Source organism: Streptopelia decaocto (assembly GCF_964273445.1).
Source record: "Streptopelia decaocto genome assembly, chromosome: 2".
Classification (NCBI taxonomy): domain Eukaryota; kingdom Metazoa; phylum Chordata; class Aves; order Columbiformes; family Columbidae; genus Streptopelia; species Streptopelia decaocto.
The window spans coordinates 110,891,100-110,909,446 of NC_138655.1; the positions used below are offsets into that span (position 1 = coordinate 110,891,100).

The 18,347-nt window shown below is 43.3% G+C and overlaps 1 protein-coding gene across 1 annotated transcript in view; it reads right to left on the reverse strand.

Moving 5' to 3' along the window:
- Positions 1 to 16,837, reverse strand: part of GLI3 (GLI family zinc finger 3) — a 216,176-nt gene extending 199,339 nt beyond the window's left edge. Inside the window, exons 1-2 of the mRNA XM_082044232.1 lie at positions 16,458 to 16,837; positions 1,364 to 1,526 (exon numbers count right to left, since the gene is read on the reverse strand). Of these exons, the coding sequence (XP_081900358.1) occupies positions 1,364 to 1,487 (124 nt within the window). The 5' untranslated portion in view covers positions 1,488 to 1,526; positions 16,458 to 16,837. The remainder of the gene's footprint in view (positions 1 to 1,363; positions 1,527 to 16,457) is intronic.
- Between the last annotated feature and the right edge of the window lie 1,510 nt (positions 16,838 to 18,347).

An 18,347-nucleotide genomic window follows, 5' to 3' on the forward strand; every position in this document is an offset into this window, starting at 1 on the left:
CCTATTATTGAAAAAAAAAATACAATGGGGAGCTCCTCAACTAATGTGAACCACTGTAATTCTATTGACAGCAATGGATCTGTGCTGAGTTACACCAGATGAGGATCTAATTTCATATGCCTTAGAAAACTGATGCAACTTTTTCCACTGCTGCTCCAGAGTTTCTATACTCTCATGAGGATCAACTCCAACTAGTAGGTCAGCAGGTGCTGAGTTTGCTTTGAATCTGAAGTCCAGTCACAGGGAAAGATACTGGGACATGCGCCATCTAATTTTTACTGACCCACAGAGATTCCCTTTAGTACGGCTGTAGGATTCATGTATTTTCTGCTTTAGTCCAATGGGAGAAACACGTTTCTTTGAGAAAGCAAAAACCTTTCTTCAGGATATCAAAGTGAGAACCTGACCTGGACCACAAGCCCAGATGAGTGAGCGTGATGGAAGCAGAAAGGGTGGAGAGGAAATGTTTTGCCAGGAATACACCAGGACTCCAAAATATGCAGAAAGATATCTCCTGTTTTCAGCCATTATTACACTCATTTGCAAAAACCAACAGTTAATCTGCAGCTATCCAAAATCCACAAGTCTGAACTCTGCCCACACCTTTTCAAGCAATTTTCTTTCCTAATGCAAAGAGAGTTTTGCATAGGTAGGGACCAATACACTCAGCCCTCTTACACTGAACAATGAAAGGGCCAAGGCTGGGATTACACACTCTCCAGAGGGGTAGAGAATATGTAAAATTGTCAAGTGAGGTAATCTCTGGGGAGAATTAAGCAAATTATTCCAGTTTTGCAAATCTACAAGCTCTACATTCACAGCTTTGAAATGAATTCATGGGAGGATATACTCTTAGCTTGATGTTTTGTCCCTGGCCATTAAAAAACATTGGGAAGGTGGGGTCAGCCCTTTGTGAGGAGCAAGTTTATTTGTAAAAGAAGAGAAGAAAACAAACCTTTGCTGTTAATTTTGACAGAGCTACTTCTATCTCTTTTGTAATAACTAATTATTTAACTAGTGTAAGAGATTTCAATGGCCCAATGCAAAGCACCCACAAGCCCTGCCAGGCTAATCAAGACAATTTCCAAAACACCAAAACCAGGAACTTCCTATAATAAATAACTTAGCACATTTACATCTCAAATTAGAACATCTGGAAGAAAAATACTACGTCTCATGCCAAAACAGGCCTTATTGTATCCTACCACTTTCCACCACCACCACCACCTCCCCCTCGTTCGTTTTCTTTAGCCTTTCGTTAGAACAAACACTGATCCAGGTGCAAATGCTCAATTCACAAGGAATGCAGTGAACATAAAATTACCGTAGGTTTGGCTGCTAGTAAATCCCTGCTGTTACTCACCATTGGAAGTTGTGCTGGAGGCAACAGCTTTCTCACTGACATCTGTTCGACTGGAGCATTTCACGATGGAATTCTCCACTTTTTTCTTCTCCGTCGTGGTAGAGCTATGGGACTGCGCCTCCATGATGACTTCTCATTACTTCAGCTCTCCTCTTACTAATACCTGAGTGAAACAAGAGAGCCATAAAGTTTAAATATTATGCAAAAGCTTAGCCCGAAACCTCTCACACCTCTCACCTGAAGAAGAGCCTGCAGCACAACTGAGTTAGCAGTCCACAGGCCATTTCTGCATGCCCATCAAATCATGTTTGCATGCATGAATTCCTGAGGAATTTAAGGAAACACTAACACCAAAAATAAGCAAGTTTGCCTTTACAGAGAATTGGCATCACAAAACCCACTATGCTGCTTGATGGGTAGGTCCATTTTTTCCAAGCCTATAGGGTTTTAATGGACCCAGGAGTAAAAAGACAGTATTCTTCTCCTGTGTCCAGGGCACTTTGGGACAACACAAAAACCAGGACAGGCCTTTATGTTGACTAATAGAAGCCAAATATTTAAATTTCAACATTCACACTACCCGAACACACTGCAGCAAGAATTATCCTGCCTATCTCTACACCTTGTCTTACTTGTGTAAACATCTCTCACTTTGTTTGTTCAGAAATCTAGCTCAAACAGAAGTGCATTGGAGCAACACCCTGAAAACCACAGCGAAAGGCAAATATTATTGCTAGTGGCAGATAATGAGATCACTTTATTTTGCATAAAAATGCTGAAAATGGAGAACTCTGCAGAGGTGCGTGTCTGGTTATTCTGCCTTTCCTGGCTGTTCTCAGTGTCATCTCCAGAGACACATCCATTTTATACCCCACAGATCACTTTTCCTGATTCTCAGAGCTTTGACACTCCTGACAAAAACCCAAGAAGCCCACAAGCTTCCGAAAGGGCAACACAGCTTGTGCAGCAGTGTACTGACACCAGGCCCCAAGTCTGCGGGGATCTAGGGCTGTGAGGAACACAAGCATTTCCAGACGCTGGTCTGCAGCGTAACGGGATGCACACAAGTCTGTCCAAGTAAGCTTTACACAAATCATCAATATTCAGCACACACCACGCTTAGAACCAAGTACCTGGGTACTTCGTAGTTTGAACCTGGTCCTATGCAACAGCAACGACAAAATGATAATAAATGGAGTGTTTTCAGCTCTGAGCAGCCCTGCAGTCATTAGCTAAAGGGGTCTGAAACGGAAGGAAGTCACACTGTTCTGTAACAACATTTAAATGAATTTAAAAAAACAAAGGCTTCAAAACAAGCCACAAAGTAAACTATAATGAGTGTAATTACATCAGCAACCCGTTTCCCCAACTCTGACAGGCAAAAAAAATAATAAAAAAAAAGGTCTACAAAGCCAATTCATCACAAACACAGCTGTCTAGTAAACCTTCCCCTTCCCACCTGCCTAGTAGGAGTTCTTTTTCATAGCACAATAAAACACTCCAAAGCCTCACTGTTATACAGTAGGGATCAAAGAAGGGCCCAATCACTAAATGAATCATTATTTAGCCAGGCAGCACAGCCAGAGGATTGGACTAGATATCAGAGACTCCCTGCCACTGACCTGCTGGTCTAACCTTTAGCTAGGCACTTTTCTTCCCTTGAGATCCTTTCTTGCTAAAAACAGGAATAACAAAGCTCTGCCCACCACAGCAGAGTACTTATAAGAGTAGTTTCCAGATCTACCCGTGAAAGTGCTACAAATATTATTGCGATCTGCCAAACTACTTCTTACCAGGACATGAAGGGGAATATCAGGTGTCTTCAGATATGAAGAAGAGATCTAACAATACTGAGCTTGCAACAGCCCTCGCTTGTACCCAGCGATGCACAAATCTCCTCAAGGCGAGAACTCATACAAGCTTTGTAAATGACACCTTACCAAATTTCTCGTATGCTTTTTCCTCCTTTATCCTTGCACACCTGACACAAGAGCACCCAAGACCACGGTCAGTCACCATATGGATCAGGCTTTTCAGTCCCTCGTGCTGGCAGAAACTGGGGGATGCTGGCACTGCTGCCAAGCTCTTCACCCCACACTGACCAGATCATGCTTGTTTTCGCTGTACAACCCTGGCTGCATAAATACCAAAATCTGCCTCTACCCAGCCTCCAGCCACTGTGAGAGTCCTTCAATGTACCCTCTTGTCCTCTGACTACCCTCCTCTCAGTTATTTAATATTCTGTAAAAAGAGTAAATTCTTCTGCTGTCTCTAAAGGAATTTTAAAAGTTGCACATCTTCTTCAGATGAGTTTATTTTTCTTCTGTTTTGCCTTTTAAGGGCCAAGTCTGCTATTCGGGCAGCATCTTCATTTACATCAAAGAGTTTGACAGTGCAAGAGCTTGGAAGGGGAGGCTGCAGAAGTTGCCCCCTATTTTCTTCTATCCTCGGTTCACAACCTGTTTCTTTTGGCTAAAGGTCCTGAAAGAAAAGAATTATGCCCTCTACTCAGCTAGAAAGGAAGAAGCCACATACTTTGCCCTCATTTCACTAAGTCAGCAGAGTAGTGTGAAACATGTGGGCAAAGGCCACAAAAATGATGACAGGTATCTGCAGTGGTTCCACCGCCTCGTCCCATGTAGATGTCTGTGCAGATACAAGCAAGGAGCCCTCACTGATCTGCACCTCCTTCTCCTTTCTACCACGGCAGGACAGCAGGTCCATTACCACCTGATCCTACCATAGGAACAAGATGAAGGTACTGTAAGGAGTTAACACAGTTTTCATCTCCTAAAAAAGCATCTTCGGATCATCTGCAATTCAAGAGCAACATGTGGCTGCTCAGACTGGCATCCATCCATTCTTATGGATATTTTTTTCTTTCCCCAACAGCTTACCAATAAGATTTCCTGGTGTTTTGGGGCTAGTTTTTTTTTTGTTAATGGAGGGAAGACTAAGAGGCATAATTCCACATTGCCCACCACTTTCTATCACTTTCCTATTTTATACTACTTTGTGTGGACAATGGTACAGAACAGAGGCCTGAAGCACCCTGTTTCCCTAAAAATAAGACAGAGTCTTATATTAATTTTTGCTCCAAAACTTGTTAGTTTTTTACACATGTAGCTGCCTGGGCACTACTTAAGTTGACTTTTTTTAATGAACTGTAACTAGGGCTTATTTTTGGAGTAGGGCTTGTATTTCAAGCATCCTCAAAAATCCTGAAAAATCATGCCAGGGCTTATTTTTGGGGTAGGTCTTATTTTCAGGAAAACAGAGTGGCAGTTTAAAGTGAATTTTTGGTCAGAAAATTGCAGAATTGGCCATCAGCTAATATAAACATCTGCTCTTGGTACCTGTTCTGGTTAATGTCTGCCTAGTTTACATCCAGAAGGCTGCTTCTCTTTGTGTCAGCATGGAAAAGGGAACACAGCAGGAATAAACTTTCTTGTTCATCTCTACACCCTGCACCATAAACCAATGGCCCCAGCACTGCAGACGTTTTTTCCTGGGCCTTCCTGCTTCCGCTCCCAACCCATGCATGTGTGGAAAGGGTGTCCACAAGAATTCCAGTAGCTCCATTTACAGGCCAGTGCCATCCCAACTACACAGTGACATGCATGGCTGTGAGAGTAGGGCAAGCCAGGAGAGATGGCAAGACTAATAATTAGGGGTATATGTTTTGGTATGTTTTGTCAAGCATTGCCCATAGGGAAGCAGTCAGCTGGAAACCAATATGGTACCCCAAAAGCCTTTTTTTTTTTTCCCCTGTATACAAACTTAAGCCCAAGATGAAAACACAAGCCAGACACACGACTTCTAGAACCCTTCTCCTTAATTTTGTCTGTGTTTTTTTAGTTGCTCTCAGAAATAGTACTGAAATATGAGAATTGCAGTCTACCAAAAAAAAGTCCAGGGCGATGTGAATATTTCCTTCCACTGGCTGCTAATCCCTATCAAAAAGCATTCTGAAAAATCAGCCAGCTTGACGTTGTCTTCACATTAAAACATGAAGCGGTTCATAGGATGGTGTACATGGCTCTCCCCAGCGTGTGGGTCAGTGACTTGCCTGTTCCTGCCCCCAGGCCTGAGACAACATGTATCTATTCTGCAGCAAGGAGCTCTGCTTTCAAAAAACCAGAAAGCTACTTTCTGTCAGCTACCCAGCATCGCCATGTGCATACGAATGGCAAGAAAATGCTATAACAGTATATGGGCAAAAGCCTGAACTTTCATAGGTAAATAGAGGGATAAACATTCCTTCCTGAAAGCAAACATTCATGGCTTTTTCCCATTCAACCATGCTTGAACCTTTTGTAATTTCCCTAAAGCCTGAACCCACTGCACAATTAATTCCAGATCCCTATTTTAAACCTAATCCCTCTCAAAACAGCAACCTGCCTGCAGGTGTGTCTCTTTTTTTTAAAATCAGAAATGTAAACTTTCACCAATTGCATAGTAAATTGGAGGAATTTTAGGAACAAGCTACTGGAATTAACTAGTTAAATGAGGAAAACTGTCTCTTAAAAGGAGTATCAACAAATGGCAATATGTTGAAAATGTATTTCAAACAAGAAAATTCTTTCAAGCAATTTGAAATTACGTAATTTCCAGTCCCTGTCTATGTTGGTCATAAAACTGTGCCACACAGTAGTAAAAATAAACATATTAATATACTGGGGAGAAAAATCTTTCTGTTTATTTACTCTCAGTGCCAATGAACCAAACCCAGTAGATCAGCCCTCTAGCACGACCCTTTCTGAACGTACTCTTCTGTTTTCTAAGAAATCATCAGCTCTATGCTCATTTTCCTCTCTGAATTACTTTTTAAATCATTGCATTTATATTGAAGTAAGTTTTAAAGACCAGATGATTAAAATCTTCATTCAGGTGAATAGACTCACTGACTCCAATGAGAACTACTTGGTTCAGTATAAATGCTGGTGCGGGAATCAGAATCTAAAATTCTCAATTTGCTTGTTAGACTGGTTTATGTTTCTTGCAAACTTAAACCTTCTTCTGCCTTTATTTGTTACCCTTTTTTTTTTTTTGAGGAGGCATATTTTAATGTGTTGGGATTTTTTTTTTTAAAAAAAAAAGTCCTTTCCCTGTTTTATTCGATGCTGCTGGTTTTATTCGATGCTGCTTTAGTTGTATTCAATTCATTAACAAGTGGTTTGCATCCGCTGAGAAGAGCTGTCTGAAATAGCAGTGTCACAGCATTCATCATCATTACATCAGCAGCAGGGAAGTTGGTCCTGATTGCTATCAGCAACCAGAGTGCCCTGATCAGCGTGCAAGCAAACACTGCATGTTTAATTTTTCAGAAATGACTCGGGGTAGTCAGGGTGTTCATAGGTACCACTTTGATCCACACTACTGGAGGCAGCCTTTGGGGATACAAACACATCTTGAACAGCGCAACTGTATGAAAGTGAAAAACACAAGGGGAGGCTTGAAGAACAATCAGGAAATTACAGCTTCTCTCAACCATAAAGGACCCTTTATCAATTTTAGCAAAACCAGTTACACCGATCCTTGGGAATATTTAAGGATAAATAAAATAAAAAAAAAATCTGTCTTGTTCAGATACATTAAAATGCAAAATTTACATAAGACAATCTTACGCTATTATATGGGAGCTATTTAACACTGATTTATACAGACTTGACTGAGGACATTTAACTTCCAAAACCCACCTAGATTTCATCATTGCTTTTCATCAAACCTGTGGGCAAAGCTGCACTAACTTACCCCTGACAGTACTTGCTGAAAAATACACAAGTGCTCGGCTATGTTAAGAAATATCTTCCAGTTATAACATTAACCTCCTGGTACACCTCACCATTTTTTTCATAATAGCTATAGAAACTAATCAAAACACTATACATTTTCAGAATAGTTTTATCTTTTCTCAGTTCTTTGTAAACGAAACCAGAATTCTGCAACCATCATCAACTACTCCTGGGCAAATTTTGTTCATATTCTTCCCTGTCAAGCCAACTGGTCACAGTAAGACTAAGACCAATATAAACAGAGGAAAACAAATATAATAGTCTTACATCCACTCTATATGAATAAAAACCAAAACACTAGTAAGTTGAGGAAAAAAAAAGATAAACTTCACAATACTTATCTCCATTTAAATTACATGCATAATCCATAATTGTGCTAGTTACAAACTGCATACTTCTCCCAAATCTGTTTTGAAATGGGAGAGGGAAGGAGGGAAGGAGGGAAGGAGGGAAGGAGGGAAGGAGGGAAGGAGGGAAGGAGGGAAGGAGGGAAGGAGGGAAGGAGGGAAGGAGGGAAGGAGGGAAGGAGGGAAGGAGGGAAGGAGGGAAGGAGGGAAGGAGGGAAGGAGGGAAGGAGGGAAACAAAACCTTGATACCTGATAGAATCAGATAGGCACAGTTGTTGCTTGAAATTAAAAAATACCCCAAGTTACATGGCACCACACGTATTAACACAATCTTTCCAAATTCATTACTATCTGCTGTCTTTTCCTTTGTTACATTCCTTTGATTTCTTCCCCCCCCTACAGACTGAAAAACAACTAGACCTAAAGCCTGGTTAATCATGATCTGATCTGTTCCTGATAGGTTAAATAGCTTGTGGCAACAATAATGCAGGATCACAAACACAAAGACAATCAGCCTGGCAAAGCAGTGCCATTAGGATCTTCATGATTAAGATCCTGAGTGAGAAACTATTCTATAGCGTATCTACGGCGTATACTGAACTACTGATCAAGCGTAATAATTGCTCCACTCCAGAGGAATTACATTTCTTTGCGTCTTTCTGCTAGAGATAAACTGGATTGCCAGAAGTCCTGAAAATATTTCAAACATACATACACAGTAAGATCAATAAGTGGCACTTTATACTGAGGCAGCACCTCAGATGCTTTTAATACACATCACCCACCTACTCTTACAAGTAGATTATCTCTACTTTTGTTACAGGATTTAGAAAGCTGTTAAGTATAACCCCAATTAAATGTTTTTACTATTACTTCAACAGATTAAACTCTGTATCTGAATAAAACAGCTTTCTGCCAGGGAAGAAGTGATTCATAGTTTCTTACCCAGTAAACAGAATTTAATGCATAAAAACACTGAGGGATTTGGGTCAAACTGTCCATATCCAAACAGTCCATTCCTCACAGAGGTTGTTTGGGGACATGCAACACAACGCTGAGGGACACAGAGCCAGAACTTACATCTTAGTGGCTTTACATTTCAGATATGATGTATCCTCAGAGATAAAAATTTATAATCCATTCATTACCCAAGAGTCTTTAGAGTAAGTAACTGAACTTTAAAATGAAAAAAAAAAAAAAAAAACAACAACAAACCCAACCCCACAACTAAAACCAACCAACCAAAGCAGGTGATTAACTCTGCATCTAAGCATTTGTTATTTTAATCACGTGGTCTTGGGTTTCTTTATTCCTCATTTTAACTTTGTCTTACAAACTATCTAAATACAGCCAATGGAAAGATCAAAGGTTATTTCTTAAAAAAACAGAAAGTGCTACATATTTCTCAAGTCTCCAAATCTGCAAATATATTTTGGGAGGTTGATGGGTTTAAAAACAGTAATGCACTTACCCTTAAAAAATCAGAACTCCAACCAATTAAACTGCCTAATATTGCTAGAAAATTCAGAGTGAGCTGTGCTACTGCTTGTTTTGCAATCACACATGTCCTTGTGCTTCCAGCTCTGCAGCAGGAAAAACTCTAATAATTATGTCAAAGTAGGATTAGCTGTTAAAGAATTAGCTCAAGGGGGAAAAAAAATCTGTGGACTTTACTGTTTGTAGCAATGGGTTAAAATGAGCAGTGACATTTCAGACTTCCCTTCCAAGTCTCCAGACTGTTTTTGCTCCTATCGTTCTTCAGGAATTCAGCAGTGCTAAATCCAAAACAAACCTAAATAACAACACAGTGACTTCCTTCTGTAAAACACTTGTTGTATGAAACCTGAAGGAGAGCGTTCATATGCTCAAGGTTTGAAAGGACGGGAATATTCAGAGAGGAGAACAACCAGCAAGACTTGCTGCACTGATAACAAACCCTATGACTTCCTCTGCTGATACTGTTATTAGCACTAGCAACACTTATGGTGAAGATATAGCATGTTTTCTCCTTTCCCTTCTTGCCAGTTTGTCAACAAACAGCTTGGTAAAGCAAATTACAAACATCTGTAATGGGTGTGCTTTGCATCACAATTTATTTAGTTCCTCAAATAAGAAGTCAGCCTAACAGAAAAATGCAGAAATATTCTAATTTAGAACACCAGAGCTAAATGTGAATTCCAATGGCATGTCCACTTTCTTCACACTTTTTGCTTTATCTCATCAATCCCAACAGATGAAAGTTTCCTCGGAATCAAAACTAGATCTATATATCAATGTCAATCTATACAGGAACCGAGCTCAAGGAAGAATGTATTTAATATGCATCTATTGCGAAGATGTGCCTTCTGTTTCCAACTTATGATATGCAAATGAAAGAAGGAAAGACTGTATTCCATATTTTACAATTAGCATTTTAAAACAAGATTAAAGGAATCAAGTAGAATGTTTTTGAAAGTGTCATGTCTCGATCACCAACCCCATTTCTGGAAGCCTGTTTATCTCCTCAGCATACTCTCAGGTTAAGTGATGCCTTCATCCCGAATTTCATGTTCTAACCCAACACAGATGTTTTAACATGTAAGAGGGCTAGAAAAGCTCCATATATCCGGGAAGAACTTCAAGTGTGAAAGGTACTTTATAAAACTTTATCTTCAGCTTTTACAGTTTACTTTAGGTTTTACACCTGTCTCATAGTAGCAGTAAAACTGCATCGTGATTCCTTCACATTTTTGTAACTTCACAGAATAGGAAAGGACAACTCTGAACTGCTGCAGTATATATTATTTTGCAATCCACTGTCCCCGTTCAAATAGTGTAATCATAGAGTTGTACAGCTGTCTTGTTTTCCCAGGAAAAAAAAATCCATAGTGAATTGAAGAGCCAAGCAAAACCACACGTCCTCTTGGTTAAAAATCAGCGGTGCTAGGATTTCATTTTAATATACGCTGTTCAGAACAGCAGACATTGTACTGAAGTGACACTAACTTGACCCTGTGTTTCTGACTATTTAGTTTCAGGTATTCATACATCTTATTTAATGAAGGCTTCATTCTCTCGGCAGCTGGATGAAGTATTCTTTACACGCAGTTGATTTTCTTGACATTAACAGATTTATATGTAAAGAAAACTGTATCATACAAAGCAGCAAACATATTTGTTGGAGGTTCAGCTCTAAACCACCAAAAGGTTTGTTTGGTCCTGACACAAATATCAGATACGAAAAAAATAAAGCAGCAGTCTGGTCATCAAACAAACAAACAAAACAAAACACAAACAAACAAAACCCCCAAAACAACAACAACAAAGCAGTGCAAAAAAATAACTGGCATTAGAGTGGAAACTTCAGCTAAGAAAAGTATTCGATCAGATCTCTTGGTAGTGGATTCTGATATTATCAGTTCTGACACCCAGCAACTATTTAGAGACAAATGTGTTCTATCCCAATTAGTTCACCCCTTGTTGTAATCTAAATAATCTTGCAGGCATTTTTAAGATCAATGTATTGTCTTGTTTCTTGCTTTGTTCTTAAAAAGAGAGGGAAACTAGCTCTTCAGATCAGCAGCCAATTGAATACACTTTCAAGGCAGTGCAGGTGCAACTCATATTACAGCGTACACCACAACAAAACCACAGTACAATGCCAGCACGATCTTTAAGAAAGTTTTCCCCTAAATCTCGGCAAGAAAGCAGCCCTAAAACCAAGCAGGGATTGGAGTGAGCTGGAAGGCAGGGAGGGGACTTACCTCAAACCCAGTCAAGCGGAAATCAGAGCAGTAATTCTACAAGTCGGCAGAGCACACTTTTAGAGCTATAATGGTGTGAAGAAGTGCTGGGCAGCATTGCCTGAAGGCAGCACTAACAAACCGATGACTAATGACTGGGCCACGCAGACAATGAATTTGGGGGTTGAAAACGAACAGAAACCATGCAGTACCTTGACAAATGGGGCTTTCAAAATTTTGTTCATTGAATAACCTTTAAGCACAAAATTGGCTCAAGTTCTCTTGGGAATAACATGACACATGTTGTTGGACAATAAGTATTTTCCTCTTTAATTAAAACTATTACGCCAAATACATAAACATGATTACAGTGAATAAAACATAAGAGTTGGCTATTTAGCAGCTAGAAAGGAAGACCCGACCCGGAATTTGAGGTGCAGCACCATTCCTTCAGAAGGGTCAACAAAACCTGGGGTTAACTACCTGATTCACTGAAATTCACCCTTGGCAGAATACATTTTCCCTTCTTTGACACTTAAAGGAGAATGAGAACTTCAAAGGTATGTTTAATGAGCTGCTAGAAATACAATTGGTTAAAAGAGGCTCAGAAATTATGTACTAAAAGCTGCGTTGTGCTCAGAATTACAACTGAAAAAGTCCCGATTTAAAGAGCCCAGTCAAAGTCAAGCCCCCATAAAACAAATCAAGCCTCGTATAAACTTTGTAACCTTGTGTACTGACAAACACATTAAAACAACAGAATCCCTCTTTAAAGGGACTCCTTGTTCAGTGCAACTCGACTTCCAATTTGAAAATAGCGATTTTGGCCATTTTTACAGACAGAACGAAATATCCAAAGTGTCCCTAAATTAACAAGTACCGCTTCCCATAGACAGCATCGCCTTTAGCAGCTCCTAAAAACTTCAGAAAAGGATCTTAAAACAGGAAGCTTAGTGAGCTCATAAAACTGTTGTTGGAGCCAGGAACACATAGCATATTTAATCTGCAAACTGTGAGAGTCTACAATGATTTCAGCAAGATCTGAGGCATGCCCTCAAGGTTTGCTGGGATCTGGGATTAGGGAGTTGATAAGAACCCTCTACTGCCCATGGACATGTTTTTCTTCTGCAGTTAAACACAAATGCATAGAGACGTTTGACTGCTGCTTGGCGTTACTGCTCAAGTTATATAAAAGCTTTGCAGCTCCTTTTGCTGTCAATATATCAAAGTTAAAAAAAAAAATCATCAAAGTGTGAAATTTCATTTAAAGTCTTTGCCAGTCCACAGCTCTATTTCACAGACCTATCAAATAAAAGTAAAGATGAAAAATGCACTGAAAGAACTTGAAAAGTTTGTAGCAGCACTCATGCCCTATTTTTGTTTATTCTGTCTCATTTTATTTGATTTTTAAAGTATAACAAATCAATTCGCTTATAAAAATGACAAAGTCTAAAGGGAGGACGTCTGTAAAACCTATGCTTAAAAGACAACTTGAAATCATTATTACAGCTGAACCTTTTGTGGAATAAAAAGCTTCCTCTGTAGCCATTTTAGCATTTTAATTGCCTAACTGCAAGTTGGCAGAAAATTTCTTGAATCTTCCAAAACAATCAGAATGACTACGGAATATGAGTGCCAGAAAATCCAAAGCCTTCTTCAAAGTATTCTTTAGCTAGGGATTTACAACAATTGCATAAAGAAGAAAAGTCTGACTTTTAAGATAATCTACTATAGTCTAAAAGCATTAACATTCCATTACTAAGGTTTTCCTGAGGATTTCATGACTCATTGATTCACTTTTCCTTCAAGTCTGCTTTTTCTTTGTACATTACTGTCTCCATATAGTTGAGTGCGTGCAACGCTGATCATTAAACTGCTTCCTTTCATAACTCCAAATAAATCCTGCTTTAATAACCATCAGATTCCTTATTTATCAGGCAGAGATTACTAACTTTTCACTATAACACACTCCGCAACACAAAAATATGCCATTCCTTCCTTGAACATGCAGGACAAAATTCAAACACACTATGGAGTGCAGGTAACGGAATAGTTTTTCCAAAAATGAGGCAGGAAGTGTAACTGAAAATTTTAAGGGTCAGTATCAAATGCACACATTTATCTTGATAAAAAAAATAAAGTAATCTGCAAGAGTAACAAATTATAATGATATCTCAAAACTTGGGTATTTTGGTTTCCCTAACACCGATTCTAAAATAAACAGAAATTATTTATAACCATCAATACTTTAATTTCTTGGTTACGAGATGTTTTTGAGTTTGAAAATGCACAATGTATCTTTCACAACTGAAGATTACTTATAGCAGTAAACACTGTCTTGGCCACTGCACACTTTCTTAAGCCAAAAACCTCACTCTGCTTAAGCAGGAAAATGCAGGTGATGTCTTTGTTTTGTAGTACTTCTGCAGAAATGCTTTGGAAAACAGCATGTCCTACTGAAAACCATGTGCAATTACCGGAATGCAAGAGCGCATTCATTCATTTAGGCACCTCCAGTCACAGTTTTGCTTCCACTGCAGCTTGAAAGAATATATATACACTGAATGAGTCTATTTCTTACTCATTCTTCTTACTCATTCAAAATCACATAATCCTCCTTTTAAAGAAATAATCCTCCCCCTTAAAATAGCCTTCTCTCATAGTTACTATTATTTATGTTTTTAGAATTGGGCTATACACCAAACTGGAAGTATTTACATACTAGCAAGTTAAGCCCAAACCGTCATTATATAAACAAACTCTCAGGAGGCTGCCTGCAGTTTACATTGCTAAACTCATTCACCATTACTTTTAATATATATTTCCTCAACTGAAATACAGTGGTGTGGACACGGCATTTTTTACATTTTAAGGTTATTTTACTTTTAAAACACTGCATTCATCTTCCTTCAAAATAAGCATGACATATGTAATTAAGAAACTGTCAGATCATTATTAATTTTTAATAAAGGACCTAAATGAAATAATTATAGGAATCAATCAGTGAGGCACCTTTCCAAATTACAATGCAATTGCACAAATATTCAAACTACTTAAGGCCAGTTCTTGCAGATTTCAATACATAATCTCGCTGAACACCACATCAAAAACATTTCCTAACGCAGAGAAACTTAGTGATTTCTCACTATTCTACCAAGTTAAACTGTTGCAAAACAGGTACATACATCAAGCAGAGAAAGAGGGGCAGCTGTACCCTCTTAAAAATGTTTGTTAATTTAATCAGCCACATATCTCAAGGCCTCAGAAAAATTTCACTCCCAAGTTTTTCCGTAGCACACACAAAAGAAATGAAGTCTGCACGTGGAAGCTTAAAAAAATCACGTTTATTGAGCCTTGAAAATCAAGCGGGTAGTAGCAGGGGCGTGACCGTGAGGAGTATTTTGCTGTGGGTTGCTACCTAATACTCCTTTAGTGAAGTAGCCTCTAAAACGTGACATTGTATATCAAGCGGACAGCTATCCGTACCTTTGACTAAAAGGCTCTTTGAGATCCATACAGTCCATCATTTCAAACTGAAGTGGCAGCTGGAAAATGTGGAACAGCTGGCAAGGAGCTGAGAGAAAATGTTTTACATAAATATATCTACATACAAATTGGCAGAAGGCCATGGACGCCGTACCCACAGGACCGGATCAAAACTACACACTAGAGGGTTAAAAAGAAAATTTGGGGGGTGAGGTGGGGAGTGGGGGAAGTTTCTTTTACCTTTTCATGTGCTGCGAGGATTTGGGAGCGGGCACTGGCGGCTGAGCGCCGGCGAGCCCGTCCGGAGCCGCAGGAGTTGTGTCAACACCCCGACTTTACGGGCTAATTAAAATCGCGGAGGACCCGCGCTCCTCGGACCTTTCAAAGTTGCGCGATGAGAGGACGGGCGGCGGTGCCGGCGCGGGGCGGCTCCGAGGAGCTCCCCTGGGGCGCCCCCGCCTTCCCCCGCCCCTCGGCGACCCCGGGCAGCCGCCCCGCTCCTCCCGCCTCGGCCCGGCCCTCCGCCGGCCGCCCGGCTTGACCCGGAGCCAACGGCGGCAGCGAGGAGCGGCGGCACCGCACGCCCCCCGCACAAAAAGGCGCACGCAGGTCCACACGCCCACACCCACCCGGGACGCAACTTTCCCCTTCGGGAACAACGGCCGCCCCAACAGCTGCCCCCCCGGGGCGCCCCGCCGCCCCTCCAGATGTGACAGCGCCCGCTCCTCTCGCCTTTCCCCTGAAAAGTTTGCGGCCGGCCCACGCCCCCCGCCCCGCCTCACGGGCGTGAAAATGCCCGGGAGTTGCTCGGGGAGGAGGGGGCGAGGAGGAGAGTAGCGGGGGGATAAAAAAAAAAAAGCATCTGCAGCTTCGCAAATCGGCCCCTCCGCCGCGGGACGTGAGCGGCCGAGCCCGGGCGGCGCGGCCCGGCCCCAGCCCGGAGCGGGGAATGCCCCCGCCTCTCTCCGCACCCCGCTCCCTCAACTCCCGCGCTCTGTGACAGCCATTTTTAGGGGTCAGACCCCTCGCTACCCCCGCCTCCAAGTTAGAGAAGCGGGAAGGGGGCCGGGACCGGGGGAAGAGCGCTGGGAGACGAGTAGAAAGTGGTCCGGAGCAGAGCCCCGGGGAACAAAGAACTTCTCGCCCAAGTGGGTACGTACCTGCCGCCGCCACCGCTGCCGCCGAGCCCCCGCACTGCCCATGGGCGAGGGCCGGGGCCGCCGCGGTACGCCCCCGCGCCGCTCCCCCGCCGCCGCGGCTAACGGGGCCGGCCCCCGCCGCGGCCGGCGGGCATTCTCCGGGGGAGCTGGGGGCGAGACGACTACACGCAGGACAGGGACGGCAGAGGAGGACCGGCGGGTGTTGTTGGTGGTTGTTTTATCCCTGCCCGCCTCCCGCGGGGAGCAGCCCGCGCCTTTGCCTCTGTGTGTGAGTGTGTGTGCGCGAATCCGACATCAGTTTCAGTGATCTTGTAATCCGATCCCTTTCTGACTCACTCGCACTGACTGACATTTCTGATTTGGTTCAACAAAAAGAGCGGGGGGGGAGGAGAGGAGAAAAATAAGAAGAAGAGGGGGAGAAAAAAAAAATCAACCCCCCAAATCCTCCGCCTCGTACCAAACAGTTTTCGGAAGGAAGAGGGGATCCCTCCGTCCCGTCCCCACCAACCCCGCCGCCCGGCATTGTTTTGGCTCCGCTCGGCCACCGAAGAAGAGGAATAAACACATCGCGCCGAGATACTCACGTGTCGGAAAAGTTGTCCCTTTTGCTTTCCTCTCGCACACTCCTCTCCGCCGCCTCCTCCAAGTTTTACAGATGTTGCAGGGCTCCTCGGCGCCGCCGCCCCCTCTTCCCAGCGCTGCCCTCTGGATCAGAGCAGGGGAAAGGCTCTTTAGGGATAACTCCTAATTCAAACACCCTCCGCTAAACTTTCCCCCCTCCCTTCCCCTCCTTGTAAGCGGCGGAGAGGGCTCCGCTCTCCTTTCCCCCTTCCCTCGGCCCGTTCGGGACGCGGCTCGCTGCTGCCCGAGGCGCGGATGCCCCGGGCCCGGCGGGAAGCGGGGCCGCCTGCCTGGGGGAGCGGCGGAGGGCTGCGCCCCGGGGTGCGGGTCGGGCCGCGGCCTGGCGGGCTGCGACGCGCGCTCTCGGCATGACACCCCCGCTCCCCCTTTCCTCCTCCTCCTTCTCCCCCGCCACCCCCCCAGCCCGGCCCGGCCCGCCCCGGCGGCGGCCCGAAGGCGGCGACACCCCGCCCACAGCCGGGAGGCAGCGCGGGGCGACGGCGGGGCCCCCCCGGAACGGCCCCTCTCCGCCCCGGGTCGTGCTTCCTCCTCCCCCTCCTCCTCCTTCTCTCCGGCTCCATCCTTCAGCTCAGCTTGCATCTTCAGCCCCCGTTTCCCCGCGCTCCGGCGAGTTGAACCCCCCCTCCCGCTTTCTCCCGCCCTGAAGGGTAGGGGCCTTCCCTACCCCCAAAAAATCAGGGCTTTGGGGGAGAAAACGTGCCCTCCGGCTGGGTTTTCTTGTGTGTGCTGCAGCTCCTAGGTTCACACTAGCTCTGGCGCGGCAGGCTGACTTCTGACAGACTTCAAGGAAAGTTTCACCGAAGCCATGTGATACTGAAAAAAAGCGCTTTCGGGGAAAACATGCAAGCAGTTGAGCGAGGGGCAGGGTGACACTGGTGCCTTTGCCTGCTCCTCCTGTCCCAGCCTGCCTGCCAGACTCCCCAGCGCCCCACCAGGCTCCTCTGGCCTTCACCCTAAAAATCAGGGCTCCTCGCTGCCTCCATCCTTGCCCCTTATCCCCCTCCTCCCCCCGGGCTCCCTGTGAGCAGGTCTCCCACAACAATACACACCAGCCTTCAGAAATAGCGGGAAGCAGGATGCCCAGACATCTTATTCGATGCAGTATGTCCATCCTTTGGGAAATTATACATCCCAACATGACACCCTGCCTTTTTCTAGTCCCGCAGATCACTCCCCTGATATTAAAAAAGTCTGAGAAACCATGAATGAGGGTTATCACAAGCATTTTTCATCAAGTCAAAAGGTGGGGCTGGCTCTTGGGAAAAGCGTATGTATTTAAGTTGTTGCCATCACAATGTCAAATACTTCATACACACCTTTGTTCATTACCTGGCTCACAACAGAGTCAAGTAAAGATTTGTTACTGATGTAGATGTAAGATGCAAAGTACCTAAGCTCGGGCTACACTAGGCATTTGAAAAGTCCCACAAAAATCAATGGTTCTTGAAGAAAGGTAAGTTTGCTGATGGAAATAAAATACTGGCCTTTGATGCTGCACATGTCATAAAGCTTCCCTTAATCTTGCCACTGAAAATCTTCATCATTTCATTTCAAAACAAAGCTGTGGGTATTCTGTGTTTTGGGGCAACTTGGTTCATGAGGTTTTTTAGAAACACAGATAAGGCAATCTTATCTGACTCATAGGCCACCACATATCCAAAGTCTTTCAGACTCAGTGTGGGTTTTTTGTTTGCTTGTTTGGTTGGGTTTTTTTAATGTGGAAATCTCTGGGTGAAAAAGGATAGTGTTGGAGAGATGAACATAATTTATGGAAGTCCCAGGCATGGTCAGACCCATCGCACTGGCAATTCCAGGGGTGCTCATCTGTGTGC